Source organism: Pseudophryne corroboree, chromosome 4, assembly GCF_028390025.1.
Source record: "Pseudophryne corroboree isolate aPseCor3 chromosome 4, aPseCor3.hap2, whole genome shotgun sequence".
Taxonomy (NCBI): domain Eukaryota; kingdom Metazoa; phylum Chordata; class Amphibia; order Anura; family Myobatrachidae; genus Pseudophryne; species Pseudophryne corroboree.
In genome coordinates this window covers 246,923,851-246,949,809 of record NC_086447.1, presented here as the reverse complement: position 1 = coordinate 246,949,809, position 25,959 = coordinate 246,923,851, and the positions used below count along the sequence as shown (strand labels likewise).

Here is a 25,959-nt window from a genome sequence, read left to right as displayed (position 1 = left end):
GTACTGTAGGACAATATCTGATACAGTTCCAGATCCTGGCATCCGAACTGGCATGGAACGACGAGGCCCTGTATGCTGCATTCTGGCATGGCTTATCTGAGCGTATTAAAGATGAGTTAGCTACCAGAGACTTACCTTCTAAGTTAGATGAGCTAATCTCACTCTGCACGAAAGTTGATTTACGTTTCAGAGAGAGAGCAACTGAGCGTGGAAGATCATCTGCTCCAAAATCTTCTGCTCCTCCTCCTCGTCAACTGTCACCATCTAAAGATGAGCCCATGCAACTTGGCCGTTCCCGTTTAACTCCTGCTGAGCGCCGAAGACGTCTCTCCGAGTCTCTCTGTCTCTATTGTGCAGCTCCGTCTCACACCATTAATGCCTGTCCCAAACGTCCGGGAAACTCCAAATCCTAGCTCGCCAAGGAGAGGGCCGGCTAGGAGTAATGATCTCCTCTCCATCTTCTCAAGATTGTAATCTCCCAGTCTCGCTTCAAGTTGCTCAACGTTATCGGAACGTCATTGCCCTCCTTGATTCCGGAGCAGCCGGGAACTTTATTACCGAAGCCTATGTTAAACGGTGGTCCCTACCCACCGAGAGACTTCCTTCGTCCATTTCTTTAACTGCCGTGGATGGCAGCAAAATTTTTGATGCAGTTATTTCTTTAAGGACTCTACCAGTTCGTCTGAGAGTGGGAGTTCTTCATTCCGAACTTATTTCTTTTTTAGTGATTCCAAGAGCCACACATCCTGTGGTCCTGGGCCTTCCATGGCTCCGTCTTCACAATCCTACAATTGATTGGACGACTACGCAAATCCTGGCATGGGGTTCCTCCTGTGCTGAGACATGTTTGTTTAAAGTATTGCCTGTCTGTTCTTCCTCCCCCAGGTCGTCTGATGTTCCACCTCCTCCATATCAAGATTTCACGGATGTGTTCAGTAAAGCTTCTGCTGATATCCTTCCTCCTCATAGAGAATGGGACTGCCCGATTGATCTCGTTCCAGGGAAGGTTCCACCTCGAGGCCGAACTTATCCGTTGTCTCTGCCTGAGACGCATTCTATGGAGGAATATATTAAAGAGAACCTAGCAAAGGGGTTCATTCGACCTTCTTCTTCTCCAGCCGGCGCAGGCTTCTTTTTTGTAAAAAAGAAAGATGGTGGTCTGCGGCCGTGCATCGACTACAGAGGTTTGAACGACATTACCATCAAGAACCATTATCCTTTACCCCTGATTACTGAGCTCTTTGACAGAGTTAGCGGAGCTACCATCTTTACAAAGCTGGACTTGAGAGGTGCATACAATCTCATCCGGATCCGTGAGGGTGACGAGTGGAAGACCGCCTTTAACACCCGTGACGGACATTATGAGTACCTCGTCATGCCCTTCGGATTGAGCAATGCTCCAGCTGTCTTCCAGCATTTTGTCAATGAGATCTTCAGAGACATTCTATACCGTCATGTCGTGGTCTATCTAGACGATATCCTCATTTTTGCCAACGATTTAGAGGAACATCGTTTTTGGGTTAAAGAGGTTCTGTCCCGTCTCCGTGTCAATCATCTCTATTGCAAATTAGAAAAATGCGTCTTTGAAGTCAAGTCCATTCCGTTTCTAGGGTACATTGTGTCCGGTTCCGGACTAGAGATGGATCCTGAGAAACTACAAGCAATCCAAAATTGGCCGGTACTCTTAACCCTCAAAGGGGTCCAGATGTTCTTAGGGTTCGCCAACTATTACCGAAAGTTTATACGAGACTTTTCCACCATTGTGGCGCCTATTACTGCTTTCACTAAGAAGGGTGCTAACCCGTCCAAGTAGTCTGAAGAAGCCATGCAAGCATTTCATCTTTTAAAACAAAGGTTCATCTCTGCGCCTGTTCTGAAACAGCCTGACATCGACTCTCCTTTCATCTTAGAGGTGGATGCCTCCTCCGTTGGAGTAGGAGCGGTGTTATCTCAGAGGGCTAAAGATGGCCATTTACACCCTTGCAGTTTCTTCTCCCGGAAGTTCTCCCCAGCTGAGCGCAACTATGCCATTGGCGACCAGGAGTTGCTAGCCATCAAGCTCGCTCTAGAAGAGTGGAGGTATCTGTTGGAGGGAGCTTCTCATTCAATCACCATACTTACAGACCACAAGAACCTTTTATATCTGAAAGGCGCACAATGTCTCAACCCTCGTCAGGCCAGATGGGCACTTTTCTTTTCCAGGTTCGACTTTAAACTCCAGTTCTGTCCGGGCTCTCAGAATCGCAAGGCCGATGCCCTTTCCCGCTCATGGGAGCAAGAAAATGAGTCAGAGTCTTCAGACAAGCATCCTATTATAAATCCGTTGGCATTCTCCACGGTAGGGATGGACTCTACGCCCCCATCAGGGAAAAGTTTTGTGAAACCGATGCTAAGGAAGAAGCTCATGCATTGGGCCCATGCTTCCCATTTTGCCGGACATACAGGTATCCAAAAAACCCTGGAGTTTATCTCTAGGTCCTATTGGTGGCCAACTCTGAAAAAGGACGTCTTGGAGTTTATTGCATCTTGCCCAAAGTGTGCTCAACATAAGGCGGGGCAACTGGTTCCACTATCTGTTCCCCGTCGACCTTGGACCCATTTGTCGATGGATTTTATTACAGATTTACCCATGTGCAACAAGTTCAATACCATCTGGGTGGTAGTTGACCGGTTCACCAAGATGGCACACTTCATTCCTCTCACCGGTCTTCCGTCAGCTTCCAAGTTGGCTCAAGTATTCATACAAGAGATCTTCCGACTCCACGGTCTTCCTGAAGAAATTATCTCAGATCGAGGAGTTCAATTCACAGCCAAATTCTGGCGAAGTTTATGTCAAGTCCTCCAAGTCAAGCTAAAGTTTTCCACGGCTTACCATCCTCAGACCAATGGTCAAACCGAGAGGGTGAATCAGGACTTGGAGGCCTTCCTCCGCATCTATGTGTCCTCCTCTCAAGATGACTGGGTTCAATTACTTCCCTGGGCCGAGTTCTGTCATAACAACCAGTATCATTCTTCATCTGCTTCAACTCCATTCTTCACTAACTTTGGATTCCACCCTAAAGTCCCTGAGTTCCAACTGCTTCCAGCAACTTCTGTTCCCGCAGTGGATATCACCTTGCATCAGTTTGCCAATATCTGGAAGAGCGTACGATCAGCTCTGCTCAAGGCATCGTTCAGGTACAAGAAGTTTGCGGATAAGAAGCGTCGAGCAGTTCCTGCTCTCAAGGTGGGTGATCGGGTATGGTTATCCACGAAGAATTTGAGGTTAAGAGTTCCCAGTATGAAGTTTGCACCTCGCTATATCGGTCCTTTCAAGATTGAACAAGTCATCAATCCTGTTGCTTACAGACTCCAGTTGCCTCCCTTCTTAAAAATACCCAGGACATTCCATGTTTCCCTGTTGAAACCGCTGATCTTGAATCGGTTTCATTCCTCACTTCCTCCAACTCCGAAAGTCCAAACTCAACGAGGCGTTGAGTATGAAGTGGCCAAGATCCTGGACTCACGTCACCGTTACGGTCAACTACAATATCTTATTGACTGGAAGGGTTATGGTCCTGAGGAACGTTCATGGACCAATGCTTCTGATGTCCATGCTCCTGCCTTGGTCCGGAGATTCCATTCCAAGTTTCCTCAAAAGCCAAAGAAGTGTCCTGGGGCCACTCCTAAAGGGGGGGGTGCTGTCACGATCCGGGTATCTGGACGCCATTTCTTACCCATCAGATGCCTCCTAAGGCTGGCTCAGCGCTCCAGGACCGGATCCCATCTGTTATCCTGATGTGTACATTCCTGTATCCTCTCCTGTCACTCTGGGACGCTGTCACAGTAAACGCCATTTTACACCTGGCATGGCGTCTCCCGCGGCCTCCGCCGCCGTCCCTGAACTTCTGCATGCAGAGTGTCTGAGTGGCGATTACGTCAGCCGCGGCCTCCGCTGTGTCCGCGTGGTTGGATGTGCATCTGTCAGCCTGGCGCCTCCTGTCTCCGGTGGCCGGCGCCGCCATTACTGTTTTCATTACCACATGGATTACAAACCAAACTTCCCTCCAAGTGTCTGCATGGGCGCAGCCATCTTGGACTCTGTCAGCTGATCATTTCCACCAATCTGTTCTCAGTATTGATAATCTGCATAATTGCCTAGCCAATCCCTTCCTTGCTGCAGGTATAAATACACTGTGCCTGAGCAAGGAAGGCGTCAGTGCTTTGGTTGTCAAACCTAGTTTCTGTTTGTCTCTCTCCTGTGATTGTCTTCCAGGTTCCAGCTCCTGTCTCAAGACTTCCACCATAGAGACCCGCACCAGCATTCCACCTGCGGTGTAGCCTGACTCTCCAATCCATTGTGGATTCATCTGTTTCCAGCTACAACATTACCTGCTTCCAGCTCAGCTTCCAGCAGAGTACAGCTTCTCTTAAAGGGCCGGTGTCCTTTCTACACTTTACCACTCTCCACCGGTATTATTATTTCTCCGCTCTCAAGTTCTACATTTCAGTTCATATTTCATCGCTCCCAAGTTCATTTATTATTTAACTGGTTCCAGCCAGTATCCACTCCGTGCTAACAACAGTCTGGTTCCAGCCAGTATCCACAGCAGCCGTTTTATCTTCAGCAACCCAGCTTTTCCTGGAACACCAGCTGGCACAATCCTGGGTTATCTCCATTGCTACAGTCGGGCCTGGTAAGGACTTTCCATCTAGAAGATTATAAGAACTATCTCACACTACCAGTGCCCTGTGGCTCCTGCCATCCTGTAGTACCCAGGAACTGTATTTATTCTTTGCTGACTTTTACGTTTTCTTTTACTGCTGCTGTGTTGCGGAGTTGTCATAATAAACATCATTGACTTTTATCCAAGTTGTCGTGGTCACGCCTTCGGGCAGTTATTATTCATGTTACTTACATGTCCAGGGGTCTGATACAACCTCCCAGGTTCCGGTACATCTCAGCCCCTACAACTGAGGCTGCCTCCCGTCAGCTCAGGCCCTCAGTTGTGACACTGTTCCCCCAATACACACACACCCTGCCCCCTACACACACACACACACACACACACACACACAGCCTGTCCCCTACACACACATAAACACACACAGTCTGCCCCCCACCCCCAAACACAGCCTCTCCCCTACACACACACAGTCTGTTCCTCCTATCAACACATAAACACACTCACTCTCCCCACCCTCCCTTGTTCCCACTGTGTTACCTCAAGGAGAACTGCGGGACGCAGACACTACAGACCACACAGTTGGGTGCATGGCCTAATCACAGACCCATGGCCACGCCCCGTTGAAGGGGAAAAACAGTACATCAATTACCGATAGGCGGCCTGGCAGGGGAGGTACAGGACCGGAAAAACGGCAAACTCACCCTGCATCCAGATCCACAGCTGACGAACGCTGCAACTAATGTTACTTCCGTGGACCCACTGGCTGAGCAGCGTGTACATGCAGGTGTTGCTGGTGGTCCTGCGCCCTCAGTGCACATGCGCTGTTTGCCAGGCACCGCCGGCACACACCTTGTTACGGCCCTGGCGCGAGGTCCCCCCAGCAACGTGGAACACCGGAGAGCGGCGGACTTACCGAAGAAAGCGTTCACACCGGCGATTGCAAGAAGATTGACAGGAAGAGGCCGTTTGTGGGTGTCAACTGACCGTTTCCAGGGAGTGTCCGAAAAAAGCAGGCGTGTCCAGCCGTCTGAAGGGAGGGTTCCTGACGTCAGCTCCAGGCAGGATCATCGCAGTGGTTGAGTATGTCCTGAGCTGTGCAGCTCTCTGCACATGCATTGGCACCCCTGCACTGCGATTACCCCCTCCCCCTGTAGGCGGCGACTACCTGATCGCAGCAGTGCAAAAAAAACGCCTGCTTACGACCAGGTCTGAATTAGGCCCATTGTGCACACATTCATCTCTGGCGGACCTCTCCCTGTTTATGTAAAAAGAATGTATGCTCCAACCATCTGCCTTTACAAGCTCCAAAACCACCAGGAGCTACAGAGAATTTATTTGTGTTGCGCATTGTACATGCTGTTTATTTTAACCCAAAAGGAACCGATGATAAATCAGCTGGGTTACATATCCTTACACTATTTTCATGGACATTTTTATAACACCCTCCTGGCAATTACTATATTTATTACTCCAAATCAGACTACATGCAGTCATTCAATGTCAAATTTTAAAATGTTCACAAAGCATGAGGAGTCCAGACGCAACAGTAATAAAATACTTTCTCTGTGAAAAGGTGGCCTGAAATGGGGGGTAATTCTGAGTTGATCGCAGCAGGAACTTTGTTAGCAGTTGGGCAAAACCATGTCCCTCATTCTGAGTTGTTCGCTCGCTAGCTGCTTTTAGTAGCATTGCACACGCTAGGCCGCCGCCCTCTGGGAGTGTATCTTAGCTTAGCAGAATTGCGAACGAAAGGTTAGCAGATTTGCTCTTAAATATTTCCTTGCAGTTTCTGAGTAGCTCCAGACCTACTCCTAGATTACGATCACCTCAGTCCATTTAGTTCCTGGTTTGACGTCACAAACACACCCTGCGTTCGGCCAGCCACTCCCCCGTTTCTCCAGCCACTCCTGCGTTTTAGCCTGACACGCCTGCGTTTTTTTGCCCACTCCCGGAAAACGGTCAGTTACCTCCCAGAAACGCCCCTTTCCTGTCAATCACTCACCGATCAGCAGTGCGACTGAAAAGCGCCGCTCAAGCAACAGCAAAACGACTAAGTTTTTTGCTAAATAACTTAGCGCATGCGTGCTGCGTACCATGCGCATTCGCATTTAGCACCAAAACGCAGCATAGCGAAAAACGGCAGCGAGCGAACAACTCGGAATGACCACCCATGTCCACTGCAGGGGAGGCAGATGTAACATGTGCAGAGAGAGTTAGATTTGGGTGTGGTGTGTTCAATCTGCAATCTAGATTGCAGTGTAAAAATAAAGCAGCCAGTATTTACTCTGCACAGAAACAAAATAACCCACCCAAATCTAACTCTCTCTGCACATGTTATATCTGCCTCCCCTGCAGTGCACATGGTTTTGCCCAACTGCTAACAAAGTTCCTGCTGCGATCAACTCGGAATGACCCCCATGGTGATTGCCGAATAAGTCCTAGGAATGTACTTCCAACCATTTGCTCCGACTGTAAAGAGTACAAACCATACTTTTCGCTGCTTGTTGAGTGGTCTGTTCTTTGTAGTCTCAAACAAATCATTTTTGGATCACAGGACAGGGAGAATTGACTAGTGCATGTTTGTGATATAAACACTTCCTTACTTGCCATATTTCTATCTGGTCTCCGTGGATAAGGGGGTCCACATGAAAGGAGTATTGGCGTAGCGCTAAGATCTGAATTATTGTTGACCCACTTCCAGCACAGTAATGCCGCAAGTTTCAGTATTATATCGCTGGAGGCAGGGTTACAGGATGGGACAGAATAGCAGGCAGAGATGTGGTGGGGAGGGGCAGAGCAACTGGTAGAGCAGCATATACAGTAGAGTGAGTATGAGCCTGAGGGCAGGACAGACGGAGGTGATATATGCTAGGAACCTTTATGAGGAAACAATTCATGCGAATAGGTGGCTTGATATAAAATATATCTGCAACAAATACTATCATCTGGAGTGGGGCAATTCCATGACAGTATGGGCATAGCCTAAAACATAAAATTAAAACATAAAAGTCAACACAGGTACAAGATGTTGATGTTGTTAATCAGCTGAAGTACTCTATTTTGCTAATGGAGTTATTATTAGGCCTTTTTAAACTATCAGTGTTCACTGAATGAAAACAAAAGGCCTTATTCAGGTTTATTAGCAAACCAAAAAAGCAAACTAATGAGCAAAACCATGTTGCACTGCAGGTGGGGCAGAAGTAACATGTGCAGAGAGATTTAGATTTAATATAATAGAAATAAGGCATTTTAACGGCCATAAATAATTCTCTCTCCATGATATTGTTAAATTAAAGCATACAACCGTAAAGGGAATTCTTTTAGCGAAAAAGATGACATTTTGTTTTTTTATTCAGACTTTAAGAAATTACCTAAAAATTCAGTTTTGTATTTAAGTTTGTAAATACAAGCTCATTTTTTGAAGGAGATGGTCCTAACATTTTTTCCAGACTGTAATTTTTGGTAATGGAATCACATTATAGATGTGTCCTCATACAATTACCCTCAATACTCCATATGACACCAGACACCTGGCGCGAGTGAGTCTCTGCCAGTATCTTCTTTATGTCTTTTTACCCAAAATTGCATCTTCGTCATAATGTGATGCAACTAGGACGCACCAGGAGACTGTACTGATTAATAAGGTATGTGACACTTGTATATCTGTGAGTGACTGAGGGGGCGATCCAGAGATGCACACAGCTGCACGTCTGTACGCAGCGGCCGTGTCCATCTGGTCTGTGCATGCGCACTGGCAATAGTGCGCGTGAGCGACCGTCCTCATGCGATCACATCCTGGAAGGTTATGCCCGCAAGGTGATTGACAGCGGGGTCATTGCTGCAGTGTTTTGTGGGTGCGGTCCGGACAACGCAGGCGTGTCCAGACCGTTTTCGGGCTGGCTGCATGATGTCACATGCAGCTGCTCGAAGAAAAAAATGGCGCCAGAAAAGGGGCGTCTTAAGCGGGGAGGGGGCTTGTGTACAGACTCCGGGTGGGTCCCCTCTTCTCCATGGCGCTGTAGGCTCCGACAATGCGCTGGAGCCTACTGCACATGCGCAGGTCTCCGGAAACATGGCGCCCGCCCAAAATTAAGGTGCGCATGTGCGGCGGCCATTTTGGAGTGGATTTTGTGATCAACGGAGGCGGCTGCAGCGTCCGACGCTGGACTCCGGAGAGGTGAGTACTAAAATATGGGTGCAATGTGTGCGGTGTGGGGCCCCCCCTGGACCCAGGGGCGCGTGTGCACCACACACATTGCACCCATTATAGAAACGCCAATGGCGCCAGATCACCTGCCAGCACAGCCAGGCTGCGCAAGCAGGGGTCAGCTTCTAATTGATGCGTACGCAACTGAATTTGTGAACGCATCACATGGCAGTGCCACACATATGCTGGGCGGCCTTGCTCTGTGCTGGACAGCCCCCAGCAAGTGAGTAGATAGACGCAGATCTTGCTGTAGGAAGCAAGATCTGCATCCATCTCTGAATAACCCTATACACGAAGCACAATGGAACTTTGCATGGAAAAAACCACAGCTGCTGCATTGTAGCATTTTGTGTACAGACTCAGACTTACCGCATACAGATATACAAGTGTCACATATCATAATCAGATCAATCTCCCGGTGCATCCTAGTGGCAGCCCATAGGGACTAAGACTGATTTTTTTCGGGTAAAAGACACAAACATCACGACTGCATCAATAATGTATGAGGACACATCTGTAGGTTGCTCCTTTGATCAGGAAGTAGATCATAGTTTCCTACCCTCCCGCATTCTGCAGGAGACTCCCTGAAATAGTAGCCATCTCCCTGACTCCTTGAAGAGACTAGCAATCTCCCTGATTGCACCTTACTCCCATTATGTAGCCATAGGTGTTTCTATCATGGGTGCATTGTGTGCAGTGCACATGGGGGGTCATTCCGAGTTGTTCGCTCGTTATTTTTTTCCGCTACGGAGCGATTAGTCGCAAACTGCGCATGCGCAATGTTCGCAGTGCGCCTGCGCCAAGTAAATTAGCACAAAAGTTTGATATTTTACTCACGGCCTAACGAGGATTTTTCATCGTTCTGGTGATCGGAGTGTGATTGACAGGAAGTGGGTGTTTCTGGGCGGATACTTGCCGTTTTATGGGAGTGTGCGGAAAAACGCTGCCGTTTCTGGGAAAAACGCGGGAGTGTCTGAAGAAACGGGGGAGTGTCTGGGCGAATGCTGGGTATGTTTGTGACGTCAAACCAGGAACGAAACTGACTGAACTGATCGCAGTGTAGGAGTAAGTCTCGAGCTACTCAGAAACTGCTAAGAAATTTCTAATCGCAATTCTGCTAATCTTTCGTTCGCAATTCTGCTAAGATACACTCCCAGAGGGTGGCGGCTTAGCGTGTGCAATGCTGCTAAAAGCAGCTGTCGAGCGAACAACTCGGAATGAGGGCCATGGACCCTTGGGTCCAAGGGGGGCCCACACCACACACACAGCACCCATGTTGTTTTACACTTACCTTTCCGAGGTCCCACGATGGGCGCTGCAACTGCAGCATCCACATAAAAAATCACTTCCAAAATGTATGCAGTGTATGCGCAGTAGGAAATTTGTCTCTGGACCATGGTGGACGCCATGTTTCAGGAGACCTGTGCATGCGCAGTAGACTCCGACACAACGCCGGAGCTTACAGCACAGTGGAGAGGAGAGGGCCCACCTGGAGTCTGCACACTGGCCCCCTCCTCTCTTAAAACGCCCCTGTATGTAGCTGTTACATTCTTGGAGGGAAAAAATAAATCATAGATACATAAATTTCAAATGACATAATTTCCCTGCATTGGTTTTAAGAAACTGAGGGGCAGATTTATTAGGGTGTGGATCATTACATCGACAGTGTCTAGGTCGACAATGTTTGGGTCAACCACTATAGGTCGACAGTCACTAGGTCGACAGGGTTTGAAGGTCGACAGGGTTTCTAGGTCAACATGTTCTAGGTCGACAGGTCTAAAGGTCGACATGAGTTTTTCCTGTTTTTTTGGTGTTGTTTTCTCCGTACAGTGACCGGGAAGCCCAATTAGTGCACCGTGTCCCCTTGCATGGATCGCTTCACTCGCCATGCTTCGGGCAAGGTGCCTCGCTCCGCTCCTGCTTCAATCGTAGTCCACGTGGATCGTTAAGTATGAAAAAGTTCAGAAAAAGAAAGAAAAAATTTGAAAAACTCATGTCGACCTTTTGACCTGTTGACCTAGAACATGTCGACCTAGAAACCCTGTTGCCCTCGAAAACATGACGACCTAGTGACTGTTGACCAATAGTGATTGACCCAAACATTGTCGTCCTAGACACTGTCGATTTTCAGACCGGATCCCGATTTATTAAGCTGGTGAAGTGATAAAGTGGAAGGGGATAATGCACCAGCCAGTCAGCTCCTGTCATTTTTCAAACCCAGCCTGTAACATGACAGTTAGCAGCTGATTGACTGATGCTTTATCACCTTCCACTTTATCACTTCTCCATACCTCCCAACATGACCCTCTCCAGGACTTCCCTAATGTAGGATTGCCATCACCTGTGCTGAAACGCCTTTCTTATCCATTAACCTGTTCAACACAGGTGCCGGCAATCATACATGAAGAGAAAAGTCCAGGAGCAGAGCATTGTGTCCCTCCTGGAGAGGGTCATGTTGGGAGCTATGCTTCTCCAGGCTTAATAAATCTTCCCCAGTGATCCCTATGGCTACATGTATTCAGATAAGGGGGTATATTTACTAATATTCGTGTTTTTGACATTTTTAAGGGTGTTTGAACTCGAATGGTATCGGGTGCATTTTACAGCAACTTTTTGAATCCTGATACGGTCATTTACTAATCTGCCGAGTTTGTAACATTCGTCTTTTCCGATGTCAATGTGATTCGTAATGTCAGGCAGTGTTTTACGGGAGTGATGAGTAAAACACTGCCTGACAAAACACAAGGAATCCCGGCCGGATCTGTGAGATCCATGCAGGGCTTCATTGTGCACCTTAAAAAAAAAAATTAAAGTGTTAAAATTTAAAAAAAAAATTGCGTGGGGTCCCTCCTCCTAAGCAAAACCAGCCTCGGGCTCTTTGAGCCGGTCCTGATTGCAAAAATATGGGGGAAAAATTGACAGGGGTTCCCCCATATTTGAACAACCAGCACCTGTCTCTGCGCCTGGTCCTGGTGCCAAAAATACGGGGGACAAAAAGCGTAGGGGTCCCCCGTATTTTTAACACCAGCACCGGGCTCCACTAGTCAGAGAGATAATGCCACAGCCGGGGGACACTTTTATATAGGTCCCTGCGGCCCTGGCATTAAATCACTAACTAGTCACCCCTGGCCGGGGTACCCTGGAGGAGTGGGGACCCCTTAAATCAAGGGGTCCCCCCCCTCCAGCCACCCAAGGACCAGGGGTGAAGCCAGAGGCTGTCCCCCCCATCCAAGGGCTGCGGATGGGGGGCTGATAGCCATGTGTAAAAAAAAGAATATTGTTTTTTGTAGCAGTACTACAAGTCCCAGCCATCCTCCCCCACAAGCTGGTACTTGGAGAACCACAAGTACCAGCATGCGGGGGGGGGGGGGGGGACGGGCCCGCTGGTACCTGTAGTACTACTACAAAAAAAATACCCAAATAAAAACAGGACTCACACACCTTGAAAGTAAAACTTTATTACATACATGCACACCTACATTCACACATACTTACCTATGTTCACACGAGGGTCGGTCCACTTCTCCAAGTAGAATCCATGGGGTACCTGTGAATAAAATTATACTCACAAAAATCCAGTGTAGATCGGTCCTCTTCTGAGCTTGTAATCCACGTACTTGGCAAAAAAACAAACCGAAAAACCCGAACCACGCTCTGAAAGGGGTCCCATGTTTACACATGGGACCCCTTTCCCCGACTGCCGACTGCCGAGACCCCCCGTGACTCCTGTCACAGAGGGTCCCTTCAGCCAATCAGGGAGCGCCACGTCGTGACACTCTCCTGATTGCCTGTGCGCTTCTGAGCTGTCAGTCATGCTTCGCACGGCAGAGATACAATGTAGCGCAACCGCTGACCGCAAAGTTCCCACCATTGGATACAATGTAGCGCCTATGCGCTACATTGTATCTCTGCCGTGCGCAGCCTGACTGACAGCTCAGGAGCGCACAGGCAATCAGGAGAGTTCCACGACGTGGCGCTCCCTGATTGGCTGAAGGGACCCTCTGTGACAGGAGTCACGGGGGGTCTTGGCAGTCGGGGAAGGGGTCCCATGTGTAAACATGGAACCCCTTTCAGTGCGTGGTTCGGGTTTTTCGGTTTGTTTTTTTGCCAAGTACGTGGATTACAAGCTCAGAAGAGGACCGATCTACACTGGATTTTTGTGAGTATAATTTTATTCACAGGTACCCCATGGATTCTACTTGGAGAAGTGGACCGACGCTCGTGTGAACATAGGTAAGTATGTGTGAATGTAGTTGTGCATGTATGTAATAAAGTTTTACTTTCAAGGTGTGTGAGTTCTGTATTTACTTTGGTATTTTTTTGTAGTAGTACTACAGGTACCAGCGGGCCCGTTTCCCCCCCGCATGCTGGTACTTGTGGTTCTCCAAGTACCAGCTTGCGGGGGAGGCTTGCTGGGACTTGTAGTACTGCTACAGAAAACAATATTCTTTTTTTTACACATGGCTATCAGCCCCCCATCCGCAGCCCTTGGATGGGGGGGGACAGCCTCGGGCTTCACCCCTGGCCCTTGGGTGGCTGGAGGGGGGGACCCCTTGATTTAAGGGGTCCCCACTCCTCCAGGGTACCCCGGCCAGGGGTGACTAGTTAGTGATTTAATGCCGAGGCCGCAGGGACCTATATAAAAGTGTCCCCCGGCTGTGGCATTATCTCTCTGACTAGTGGAGCCCGGTGCTGGTGTTAAAAATACGGGGGACCCCTACGCTTTTTGTCCCCCGTATTTTTGGCACCAGGACCAGGAGCAAAGCCCGGTGCGGGTTGTTAAAATATGGGGGAACCCCTGTCAATTTTTTCCCCATATTTTTGCAACCAGGACCGGCTCAAAGAGCCCGAGGCTGGTTTGGCTCAGGAGGGGGGACCCCACGCAATTTTTTTTCCAAGTTTTTACAGTAAACAGACCCTTTCCCATAGATAACCATGCACAGATTTCACTGATCCGTGCATGGTTATCCAAACTCGCCTGGAAAAAGCAGGTCTATTTTTTTGCTGCTTTTTTTAACGAATCGCCAAAAAATACACCCGCACTTGATCATTCAGAGACTAACACCCAAATACGAATGAATAGTGAATACCCGTGTTGTAGGAAATAACAGCCGCGTTTGACCGCTGGTCTATTCATTCGTATTTCTGAACTTTGTCATTCAAACCATTACGAATAGTCCAAACACTGCCGAGATTTGTGCTAAGTGAATTCCCGTGTTGGGACTTAGAAAAAAAACCACAAATCGGACAAACTCGATTTTTTAGTACATTTTGGCCAAGGTTTCTCTTGGGCCTGGACATTTACAGTATATGGAACCTCTTCTAAAACACAATACACTAACAACTCCTGCAAAATATCAGTGTCTTTTTGTCAATAACTTGGGGCTCATTTACATGTGCGTCATGTTTATGACACGCCTCTCAGATGTAGCAGCACACTTCCACGCTGATAGGTGTTGCTTTCACAATCTCCTTGATTTGCTTTTTCAAAAGTAGGCAAGTATGATGTAGATCTAAGGAGGATTGCCGCCATTTATACAGCTGATCTCAGTCAGTGATTACACAGGTTGCAATGAAACATACAGATGTAGCCACGTACATCCATCCCGCTGCATGGCCACATAGACATACTGTACTGTACGTGCCGCAGCATGCTGTGTGTGCGACTAGGTACACAGGGCTGTGACTATTCGCAGTCCCATTCAGTCCCTACGGTGCTCATCATAGTCGCAGGCACACTAGTCGCACCAGCTTTCCCGCCACTAGAACACACTGTGGCAAAGCTCTTTAGCCAGCTCAACAGACACAATTTAATGGCAGATGCTAAGTGTAAGATTATTTATTATATACTGTATGTCACGTGAAGGTATGAAAAATACAGGTATGTGGTGATACAGGTTAAAGCAGAGGACAGTCCCCTGCTATAACCTGTATCACTACCTGTATGTTTCATATTGTATGTTCTATCATTTTACTTTCATGTGACTTACATAATAAATAATCTTACACTGTGTACACTGTGAGCATCTGTCATTAAATGCGTGTGGACCTTGGAAGAGAGCAGTGTAGCAGCATCACTCAGTTATAAACTTACAATAAATATATTATATGCATATGCATGGGTTTTTTACTTTTTATTACATGTGAAGGCGCAGCAGCAACGTGATTGAGTCTGTCTCCCTTCATCCGTCCTTCCCCTCAGCGTCCGTGTGGTTGGGTACTCACAGTCAGGGTGGCTCCTCTGCTCCCTACTGTAGCTGCAGATGAGCGATGACATCATTTTTTACGTTGCCGGCAGAGGGTCTGGAGTAGGCGTGGGCAGGATAAATCAATTATTGCCTTTATAACACCACCCACCCATCACCACATCATTGATATGGGTGGTCACGGCTACGGTGGGCAGCGCATAGGGATGCCCAGAAATTGAAGCCAGCTTCAGCCTCCCATAGTTAGATTCTTTCCGGCAGCCAGAGCCCAGCCTGACAGCCTGAGCCTCCTACATACTCTCGGTGGAATACATATGATTTCCGGTCGGACAGGATGCCGGCTGTCATGATTCTGACAGCGAGATACCGTCCGCCAGAATGCCGGCAGCGGGGCGATCGCTAGAAAGCCCATGGCGGGCTTGCTGTTTCTGCACTCGCCGTGCTGCTAGCACGGCGGACATCCACAGAGTGAGAATAGCCTGTGTCACAGGTATTCCGGCGGCGGCATTTCACTGCCTGTCGGGATTCCAACGTCGATATTGTGACTTGCGGTATATTAACATAAATGAATTGTGTGAATGTAGACACACTTTGTTTAATGCACAAAGTTAAAAAAAATATTGGCTAAAATGACCTTTAGGCTGTGTGTATAAGGTGTATATGTAACATAAATACATTCTGTGCTTAAATTTAGGTCCCATCACATGATATCTCATTATAGTATGCAATTATTCCAAAATACGGAAAAATCCGATATCCAAAATACCTCTGGTCCCAAGCATTTTGGATAAGGGATACTCAACCTGTATCAACATCATTATACATGTTTGCAACAGTCCTAGGAGGTATATCTGCAGGGCCGGATTAACAATGGGGCAGATGGAGCCCCCCGGCCCCCCATTGAAAATCGGCCCACAGACTCCCCTGCAATACAGACAGTGATAACAGGAAAAAAAAATCCTGTTATCACCAGCAGCTCAGCTTCTCACCTCTCGGCTGTCAACTCACCTCCAGGCTCCACACCGAAGCAGCCAGCCAAAGTTCCGACCAGCCCAGGCCCTGCCCGGAAAAACTTTCCACAGCCCCTGATTATGCCAGAGGCTCCACCCCCAGACCCGTCTGAGGCTCCACCCCCATACTGCACGAAGCTCCACCCCCAGCATCCGATGCGGCACTGGCAGCACATGCCTCTTCATAGTATTTACTCTGTCTGGTGTGGACTCTGGAGCAGACGGGCAGCACATAATAAACGTAACAGGACACTACAACAGCATGGTAGGAAGCTCAAGTTATATAAATATAACGGGGTTGGTATGCCGACCTCTGGGATCCTGACCACCGGCATTACAGCCCCAACCCCTAGGTATTGTTCTCCTGTTATAGAATGGAACTTGTGTCGATAATCGGAAAGTGTATTATAGAGGGGTGAAGTTCTCTCCTATTAAAGGTCATTTATTTGTAAAACAAATTATAGAGGACTCCAATTATTCACAACACTGAGGTTGTGGGTTTGATTCCCACCATTGTTCTATGTGGAGTTTGTATATTCTTCCCTTGTGTGCGTTTCCTCTAGGTACTCCGGTTTCTACCCACAGGTTAATTCGACATAAATTAACCTTAGTATGTGTGTGCGTGTACAGTACATGTGGTAGGGAATATAGATTGTAAGCTCCACTGGGGCAGGGACTGATGTGAATGGCCAAATATTCTCTGTATATCTCTGCAGAATATTTGTGTGCTATATAAATAACTGGTAATAATGATAATAATAATAATTTATCTTGGCCAGGAAGTGCAGTTCAATGGTGATTTTATACAGTGAGACACTAAAATAAGTTTATTGTGTGCTCTAAGTAATAACAGTAAGGTGAGTGTGACATATATTAATAGTACAATGTAGGGCCATAGTTATTGTTGAATGTTGGTGATAGGTAGCAATATCCCTACTTTAATCTACGCTGCTGCTTGTCACATTTTCTTCTCGCCCTATGACCCCTCCCAGGACTAGAGCACCATAGCATGGAGGGCACAACCCTGTGCCCCCAGCCGTTGGCTGAACATCTGTTCTGGGCTGCGCTGAAATCTTCTAGCTCGGGGGCAGCCTGGGATTCCCTCAGACACTCCTCCCACTCTCTCGTCTCGTCCCTCTCTGCACTGAGCAGGAAAGCACACCACAGTGTGAGGAGTGTGTGCCGTGTATGATGGCAGGGAGCACAGGATATGGATTGCTAGCTATCCCACCCCTTCCCACACACTTGTAGCTCAAATAGTCATAAACTGCTCACCTGTATGGTGCCTGGGCGTAGAAAAAGTGAATTACCAGAGAGAGGCCAATGTTAATGTATTTACCTTATTTGTGTTTCCTGGGTGGGCTTATTTAATAACCAGTATTAGCATTCCGGCAGACTTTGAAAGAATAGTTTTCAAGGAGCATGAAAGGATTGCCCCTATATTCTTTAACCCTCGATGTGATGGCCTCTCAGACGTCCGTGAGTGTAAACCTTTAGCCACAAGTTACATGCACAACACAAGTAGTAAAGATTCACACTGTTTATTGTTCGTTTAACAAAAGTATATAAAAGAAAGGATTTAGGGCGTGTATATCCCAAGTCAATAACTAATTGGACAGAACACAAAAAGGGGCTAACATAACATGATTGGCTAGGAACTGCCGCAGTGGAAGGATATGCATATATGGGCAAGTTTGTATTTCAAATAGGGAGGTTGTTCACACGGTATAAAAAAGATAAGAGACAAGGACAGTAGCAAGGAATGTGCTGGAACATTAAGTTCTATAACACAAGCAATTCTATGACATTGAAGCAGAGACGAGCTTTAACCCTTTCAATCCCCTCTTAGAATCATTATTGTTATACTATATGATTCTTGCAAAGCTTACGTCTTTCTGCACACCAATGGCGCAATTTTTAGCCTGAGCGGGAGTTGCAGTAATTGTTGGGCATTTTAAGAAGGGTTAATCGTTGAGTTAATGATGTTCCGTGTTTACCCTTTTCATCTAAGGCTTCAGCGGGCTTATAGCCCCATGGGGTACCTGTGTTCCAGGCAGCCGCGGACCATGAGCTGCAATCATTTCCCCAGTTATGGCCTGTAACGCAAATATAGGGTACCTCGGGGCTTAGGTTGTCTGTGGTGTCAGCGCGGATCTGGTAGTCAACAGACTTTTGGACAGCAGCTAGTTGGGGGAATTGGAAATAATCTAGTATGTAGGTTGCGGTGTATGTGGTGGAAGAGTTATACCATAGTGTCAGTTTCCCTTATTCTGAGTTATATCAACCTCAGTCATTGAGAGGGGAAAAATGGGCCAGTAGGGCTATCAAGATAGTCCCCAGGGTAAAGATAGGGGGCAGGTTCTTCATCGTTTTCTGTTCTTCTGTCTTCGCTAGGTGGGAGGTCAGGGCTGTCTGCCCCGGTTCGTACCTCACTGGAATCACTTGCTTCCCTCTCTAGATCTGGTCTAGGAACCTTTTTTACTCGGGATGCATGGATCCAGGTAGGACTTTCCTCTGTCAGGACTGCTGTTCGGGTAACTGCTACGACCTCTGTCTCTGGACCATAGGTGAAGTCTCCTGGGCTCTTGTTCCTGGGGAGCACCTTCACCACGACTCTGTCTCCGACTTTAAAGGGGTGTGTAGGTTCCTGTGGATTCAAAGGGTTTTTACAAACAACCTCATGTTCAATTTCATTCAGTTTTGTTATCAGGGACCTGACATACTCTTCCCTTATAAGTTCTAGATCTCCTTCCTGTATTATCAACGGTTTCTTAGCCCAGGGTGTGGGGAAGGGTCTACCCATTAGTATTTCAAAGGGTTCAAAGGGTGAGTATCCTAGAGTTTTCTGTGGGGTCATTCTGATTTCTGCTAGGACAATGGGAAGGACCTGCTTCCATTTGTGGAAGGTACCTCCTGTGGCCTTCCTTAGTTTGTCTTTGAGGGTCCTATTCATTCTTCCTACGACCCCTGAACTCTGCAGGTGGTACGGGATGTGAAACTTCCACTCCACCTGCAGAGCTTTTACTAAGGCTTGTGTGATTTTGGCTGTAAAGGCTGAGCCTTTATCACTATTTATTTGCAGGGGGCACCCCCATCTAGGGATGATTTTCTGTGTTAGGATTCTTGCTACTGTCTTGGCATCCTCTGACTTAGTTAGGAATACTTCTGGCCAGCGGGAGAACATATCTACAATGACCAGGGCATATTCTTGTTTACCTGTACCAGGGATATGGGTAAAATCAATTTGTAAGTGTGTAAAAGGGGTGGTGGGGTATTCAAGATGCTGGTGTTTAGCTTTATTAGGGTTGTTCCTGAGGCAAGTGATGCATCTGCTAACATACTGGTCCACAAGTGATTTGGCATTAGTAACATAAAAATCATTGGTTAGTAGGAGGAGTGTTGTGGCTTCACCACGGTGACCAACACCACGGCAATGGGCAACGAGCAAAGGGGCACTGGACTGGGGTATACAGGGTTTCCCCTCTTTGCAGATTAATCCTGATTTAGGATTTTTTCTGCAGAATTGGGTAAGTCCAGTCGGAGAGATCAGCATTAGTCGCAGCAGCTTGAAGTTGAGTGAGCAGATGGACGCCGTCAAGGGAGGGACATGCTCTAGTGAGTGCAATGAGTTCTGCAGCTTGCGCGGACTGATAAGGTGTTGGTAGGGCTTCCAACACAGTGTCAGGGAGGGTGACAATGGCATAGCCAGCCTGGTATGTATTGTCATTGGGCCTACTACAGGAGCCGTCAACAAAAACAATGTCTGCGCCTGGTATGGGAACGGGAGACATGTCAAGTCTGGGAGAAGTTTCAGCTTCAATGGAAGCAGCACAGTCATGTAGGTCGGGTGGTTCATCCTCGGGACCTTTCAAGCCTAAAAGGGCATTGAGAATGGGTGCAGGGCCAGAAGAACTAGCAGTGTACTTAATGGTAAGGGTAGGGTTACTCAAAAGGAGTACTTCATATCCACTAAGGCGTTGTGCTGACATGTGCTGTGTGTGCAAGCCTTTAAGTATTGCCAGGACATCATGTGTGGTGTGGAGTACTGTGATGTGGCCTAAAGTGAGGGTAGTGGCCATTTCTGCAACCATTGCACAGGCTGCCAAAGCCCTGAGGCAGGCAGGCATACCTTGCACAGACACTGGCATGACTTTGGAAAAAAAATGCCACGGGGCGCAACTTCCCTCCATGAAACTGTGTGAGCACCCCCGCCATGGTTTTACAATTGTCCCTTGCATATAGATGGAAAGGTAGTACATAATTGGGGAGGCCAAGTGCCGGACTTTTCATCAACATACATTTTAAACTTTCATATGCAGTTAACATTTCTTGTGACCATTGTACAGTTTTAGGTTTGTCCTTCAGTGTGGCTTGTCTCAAAATGTTATCATAATAAGAGCAATCAGAAATCCACTGTCTGCAGTAATTTACCATACCCAGGAAGGACAGTAGTTCCTTCTGGGTAGTTGGGGTGACCAGGCCCAATACAGACTGTATGCGTTGTGGACTGACTTTCCTCTCTCCCTGAGTGAGCACAAAACCTAAGTAATCAACATGCTTTTTACACCATTGCATTTTTGTTTTGGACACCTTGTGTCCACATTCACAAAGCCAGTTTAGTAATGAAACACCATCCTCTCGGCAGGCCTCCTCAGTTTGACTACAGAGCAGCAGATCATCTGCATACTGTAGCAGGACTGAACCATGGTGAGGTTGCCAGGGCCCCAATGTGGCCTGGAGACAACAGGTGCGTCAATAATCTGCACCAGGTAAGTTGTTTACCCTCAAAAGAAAAGGCAAAAAGTAATTGTGTCTGTGAATCTACAGGTATGCTGAAAAAGGCATTCTTCAAATCAATTACAGAGAAGAACGCAGCATCTGCAGGGATTGCAGAAATGAGTGAGTTTACATCTGGGACAATTGGTGCAATTGGGACAATTAACTGATTGATCGCTCTGAGATTCTGTACAAATCTTATACTGCCATCAGCTTTGGCAACAGGGTTCACAGGAGTACAGTATGGTGATACAATATGTCTGAGAATACCCTGTTGTAAGAATTGCTGTATCATGGGGCGGAGACCTTCTATCTTTTCTGGTGAGAGGGGATACTGCATAGGTCAGAACACAAAACACTGGTTGTTGCACCGCTGTCCACTAAAAAGGGAATTTTACTTCCATTTATAATAAGTGGCAGCAGAGGTGAATCTTTACTATGACGGGTGAGTTGAATAAAGGCTGGGATACCCTCCTCCGGGCCCCGTCAGTGCGCGGGGTCTTTGGAATCTTCCCTGACTGCGGGGTTGGTTCTGTCTGTCAAAGCGTCTGGAGTTCTGATAGTTATGAGTGGGTGCAGGTTTCTTTACATCAAAACACCCTGCAGCCTCTTTCTCATACAGATGTTTTTTTTTCAAAATCTATCGTACTATCAGAAGTCCAGGAAAAGACGTTTTGCTTAACAGAAACTATGACAGAAGGTTGTTAATGAAGGTGGAAATGAGTAAGCTTTCTGAGTTAAGCAAAGGTAAGCCAGCGTCATCTGTCCAGCAGTCCTTAAACCTTTTCCAAAACTCAGTAACAGACTCCGAAGGTTTCTGTTTACAAGCTACAGCGACAGGCAAAAAAGCACAGGCAAAGGAGCACGGGTTTTAAAGACTTCCTTCATATGTGTATAGCTGCGTCCTTTGCAAGCTTTGCGCAAATAAGATATACAGCCATCGAGGGTAATAGTGGGCTTGGGACAGTGTTTTACTATTATCTAAACTCTGGGTTACTGGTGCGTTAGGGATAGAGCTAGTGGACGCACCCTCCAGCAGTGGAGTTGGAGGCGATCCCATCTGGTGTGAAAGGGTTACTGCTGCCAAGAGATCTGTGTCCTCAAGCGCAGGATACATTGGAATGCAAGGGGGAGGGAGAGGGATTTCAAAGATTTACAGCTTCTCACTTCTTCGCTTCTGTGCTGTTGGGAACTGACATTTTTAATCCTCCATATAGAAAGGGTAATTACTGCCTTCCCGTAGGAATGGGTCCTGTCCTGCTTTCTCTGTCCATCCCGCTAAATTATCCACCCATGGGTTAACTAAGTAATACTCTGAGGTAGAGTTGCGGGCGACATACATCTTGCATGTCTCACCAGGGAGGGGCGGGGGATATGTAGTTTTTTTTACTCTGACTAGAGCCCATTGTCAGACAGTAATATAAATCAACAGTACAACTTTAAAAGAAAATATCTAAAATTTACAACACTCTACTATACATGCATCAGCTAACCAGTTAATTAGTCATTGACAATATCACAATATTATCTGTATAGTGAGAACATGAAATCTTTTGACGTGTACGATACTTACCATTCGTACAAGATGTCAGAAAAATACAGCGTTTTAAACAGGAAGCAGGAAAAGTGTTTGAGTAAAGATATCTGGCAGACGAAAACTTACCAGCCGTTTGACCAAATATAAGAACTTATCTCACTACAAACATACAAGAATATATAGACGATCAAATCGAGGTATTCTCTACGTTACGTATAGACTCCCAGGTCTATTTTAAGTATCCCAGATACTAACGTCACGTTATGTATAGACTCCCAGGTCTATTTTTAAGTATCCCAGATACTAACGTCTTTGGAGAATTGCGCTTGGACCCCTGGTCCCTTCTCAGACGTATCTTTAAGTCCCAGACATTAAAGATGTTTGGTCACGTGTTCCCAGAACACTGACACGGATTCAGCTTCAGTGTATGACCGCAATCCCGTATGGCAAAGACAGACAATAAATTCTCTATCTTACCATCCAGGGACGATCACTGAATCGCGGACGGAGCCCCCACTTGAAAGGATTGCCCCTATATTCTTTAACCCTCGATGTGATGGCCTCTCAGACGTCCGTGAGTGTAAACCTTTAGCCACAAGTTACATGCACAACACAAGTAGTAAAGATTCACACTGTTTATTGTTCGTTTAACAAAAGTATATAAAAGAAAGGATTTAGGGCGTGTATATCCCAAGTCAATAACTAATTGGACAGAACACAAAAAGGGGCTAACATAACATGATTGGCTAGGAACTGCCGCAGTGGAAGGATATGCATATATGGGCAAGTTTGTATTTCAAATAGGGAGGTTGTTCACACGGTATAAAAAAGATAAGAGACAAGGACAGTAGCAAGGAATGTGCTGGAACATTAAGTTCTATAACACAAGCAATTCTATGACATTGAAGCAGAGACGAGCTTTAACCCTTTCAGAGCACCATTTTCTTATTTCCCTTATTTTTCCTACTGGCGGCGCAGCCTGCAGAGGTAGAGGGGGCAGGCATGGAAACATGTGAGCAGCTGCAATACTGTAGACCTGCTCTGCCTGGCATTTACTGAGCGCTGCGGCTGTAAAGTAAGGCAGGTAATGGAGGATAGGACAGGCCAGAATGTGAGGGAAGGAGCAGGATAATGTAGGAGAGTGTAAGGAATGTCAGTGTAGAGCAGCTAGAAGGGAGCAGTCACCAGGACTGTAAAGAAGATGGAGAGCACAGTTTGAAGTTAAGTAGTTAATGCTTATAATAATATGTATGATCCTGTATTGGTTTTGAGAGTTGCTGTTTTGGAGTAGATTGCAGTGTGGTGGTATGTGGGTCACGACGAAAAGCCTCAGTTTGGAATCCCCTACCCCGCCTTTAGCACGTTTTCATATGTGATCAGACCATCCAGATGCCCCTTATATGCGTTCAGACTCCTTCATATGCCCTTATATGTCATAACACTCTTCCACGTCTCTTATATACCATTAGACCCAACTGATGGCTGGTACTTTATCACCGTAAAATGTTTCTTTTTTTCAGAGTCAGTACATCTTCCTTTAATTGTGTATGTATCAGTGCATTTGTGTCAGTAAGTGGAATCTGTGTTAGTAAGCGGTGACTGTGTCAGTAAGTGGTATCTGGCAGTAAGGACTGTTTGTGTCTGTGTGTTTGTGTCAGTAAATTGTATATGTGTCAGTAAGGGGTGTCTGTCAATAAATATGTATGTGCCAATAAGTGATGTCTGTGTCCGTAAAAGGTGTATGTCAGTAAATGGTGTCTGTGTCTGTCAATAAATGTGTGTATCAGTAAGTGTTTGTCAGTAAGTTGTGTCAGTATGTATGTGTCAGTAAGTCTGTGACAGTTGTGTGTGTGTAAATAAGTTGTGTGTATGCCTGTATCAGTGCGTTTGTGTCAGTAAGTGGAATCTGTCAGTAAATGTGTCTGTTAGTAAATGTTGTCTGTGCCGGTAAGTGTGTCCCAGCAGCCCTCAGTTCCCTGTCAGCTCTGTATTGCACCACCTTTTTTAATCTTTCCACAACTGCTCTGTTTTGCCCCATCGTTGCTCCCCTTTCCACCTTCTTTGTATTTTGATACAGCTATCTGTATTATATGGCGGTCGCTGTGATGCTCCCTGTATGATATGGTGGTCACTGATTCTCTGTATTACATGGTGGTCACAAACTTTTTCTTGTTATAGTTAACTATTAAGTGGTTGAAGGTTGAAGGTAAGCACTAGCTATGACCTCCACGGTGATAGTCACACTCATGGCACAGGTCACACCCCCTATCTAGACCACACCCACATCAAAATGGTCACATAACTAGTCACACCACCACAATGCTTATCACACTTCCTTCCAAGGCACACAATAGGCCCTTCATAACTCTCAGCTCCAGGCCCATGTGGACCTTAATCTGGCACTGTGTATCTGGGAATGTACCCGTGCCATGAACATGTTCCTACTGTACTCATCTTAACTTCACCACCCTTCACCCGTTCCAGATCTAATTTGGTGCACAAGTACCGTAAGTAAATGTGTTTATCTTCCTCCTAACAATGACACAACCTCAAATTGTAATCCTTTATGTGTCTCTTATTAATTGATCATCTAAGCATTATATATAAATCATGTTGTCTTAAGTATATGGTTAATTTTTTTCTCTTTTCCACTCTTAGGTGGAGACTATTCCTGTGGAGAGCCAAACCATTCATTCTACTGTACCAGAAGATGCCGATCAAAAGGTTGAACATTTATTAGTGAAAGAGGTAAATATGAAGCATTTACATAACAATCCAATACAATACATTGTACTATCCATAAAGTAATAACACTATTCGACACATTTAAAAAAAACCTCTGCATCTGGCATGTGAGTATGTGTTTTTGCTTAATTTGTTGGTACTGAATTCAGTGGAAACATCTGCATTTCTCTATCACATCACATTTATTAGATACACACAAACAACAAAAGCGTAATAGCTATACAGGTTGAGTATCCCATATCCAAATATTCCAAAATACGGAATATTCCGAAATACGACATTGTTTGAGTGAGAGTGAGATAGTGAAACCTTTGTTTTCTGATGGCTTAATGTACACAAACTTTGTTTAATGCATAAAGTTATTGAAAATATTGTATTAAATGACCTTCAGGCTGTGTGTATAAGGTGTATATGAAACATAAATGAATTGTCTGTATGTACACAAACCTTGTTTAATGCACAAAGTTATTAAAAATATTGGCTAAAATGACCTTCAGACAGAGTGTGTATAAGGAGTATATAAAACATAAATGCATTCTGTGCTTAGACTTGGGTTCCATCACCATGATATCTCATTATGGTATGTAATTATTCCAAAATACGGAAAAATACGATATCCAAAATACTTCTGGTCCCAAGCATTTTGGATATGGGATACTCAACCTGTATCTTAAAAAGTAAGATAAGTGAGTGAAAATTTATATTAAATCTAGAGATGAGCGCCTGAAATTTTTCGGGTTTTGTGTTTTGGTTTTGGGTTCGGTTCCGCGGCCGTGTTTTGGGTTCGAACGCGTTTTGGCAAAACCTCACC

At 46.2% G+C, this 25,959-nt stretch overlaps 1 protein-coding gene across 7 annotated transcripts in view; it reads left to right on the top strand.

Annotated features, from left to right (window-relative positions):
* DOCK10 (dedicator of cytokinesis 10) overlaps positions 1–25,959 on the top strand; it is a 691,954-nt gene that overhangs the window by 345,937 nt on the left and 320,058 nt on the right. For all 7 annotated transcript variants that reach the window (XM_063916012.1, XM_063916009.1, XM_063916010.1 and 4 more), the window contains exon 3: positions 25,062–25,151. In XM_063916012.1, coding sequence (XP_063772082.1) covers positions 25,062–25,151 — 90 coding nt within the window. The remainder of the gene's footprint in view (positions 1–25,061; positions 25,152–25,959) is intronic.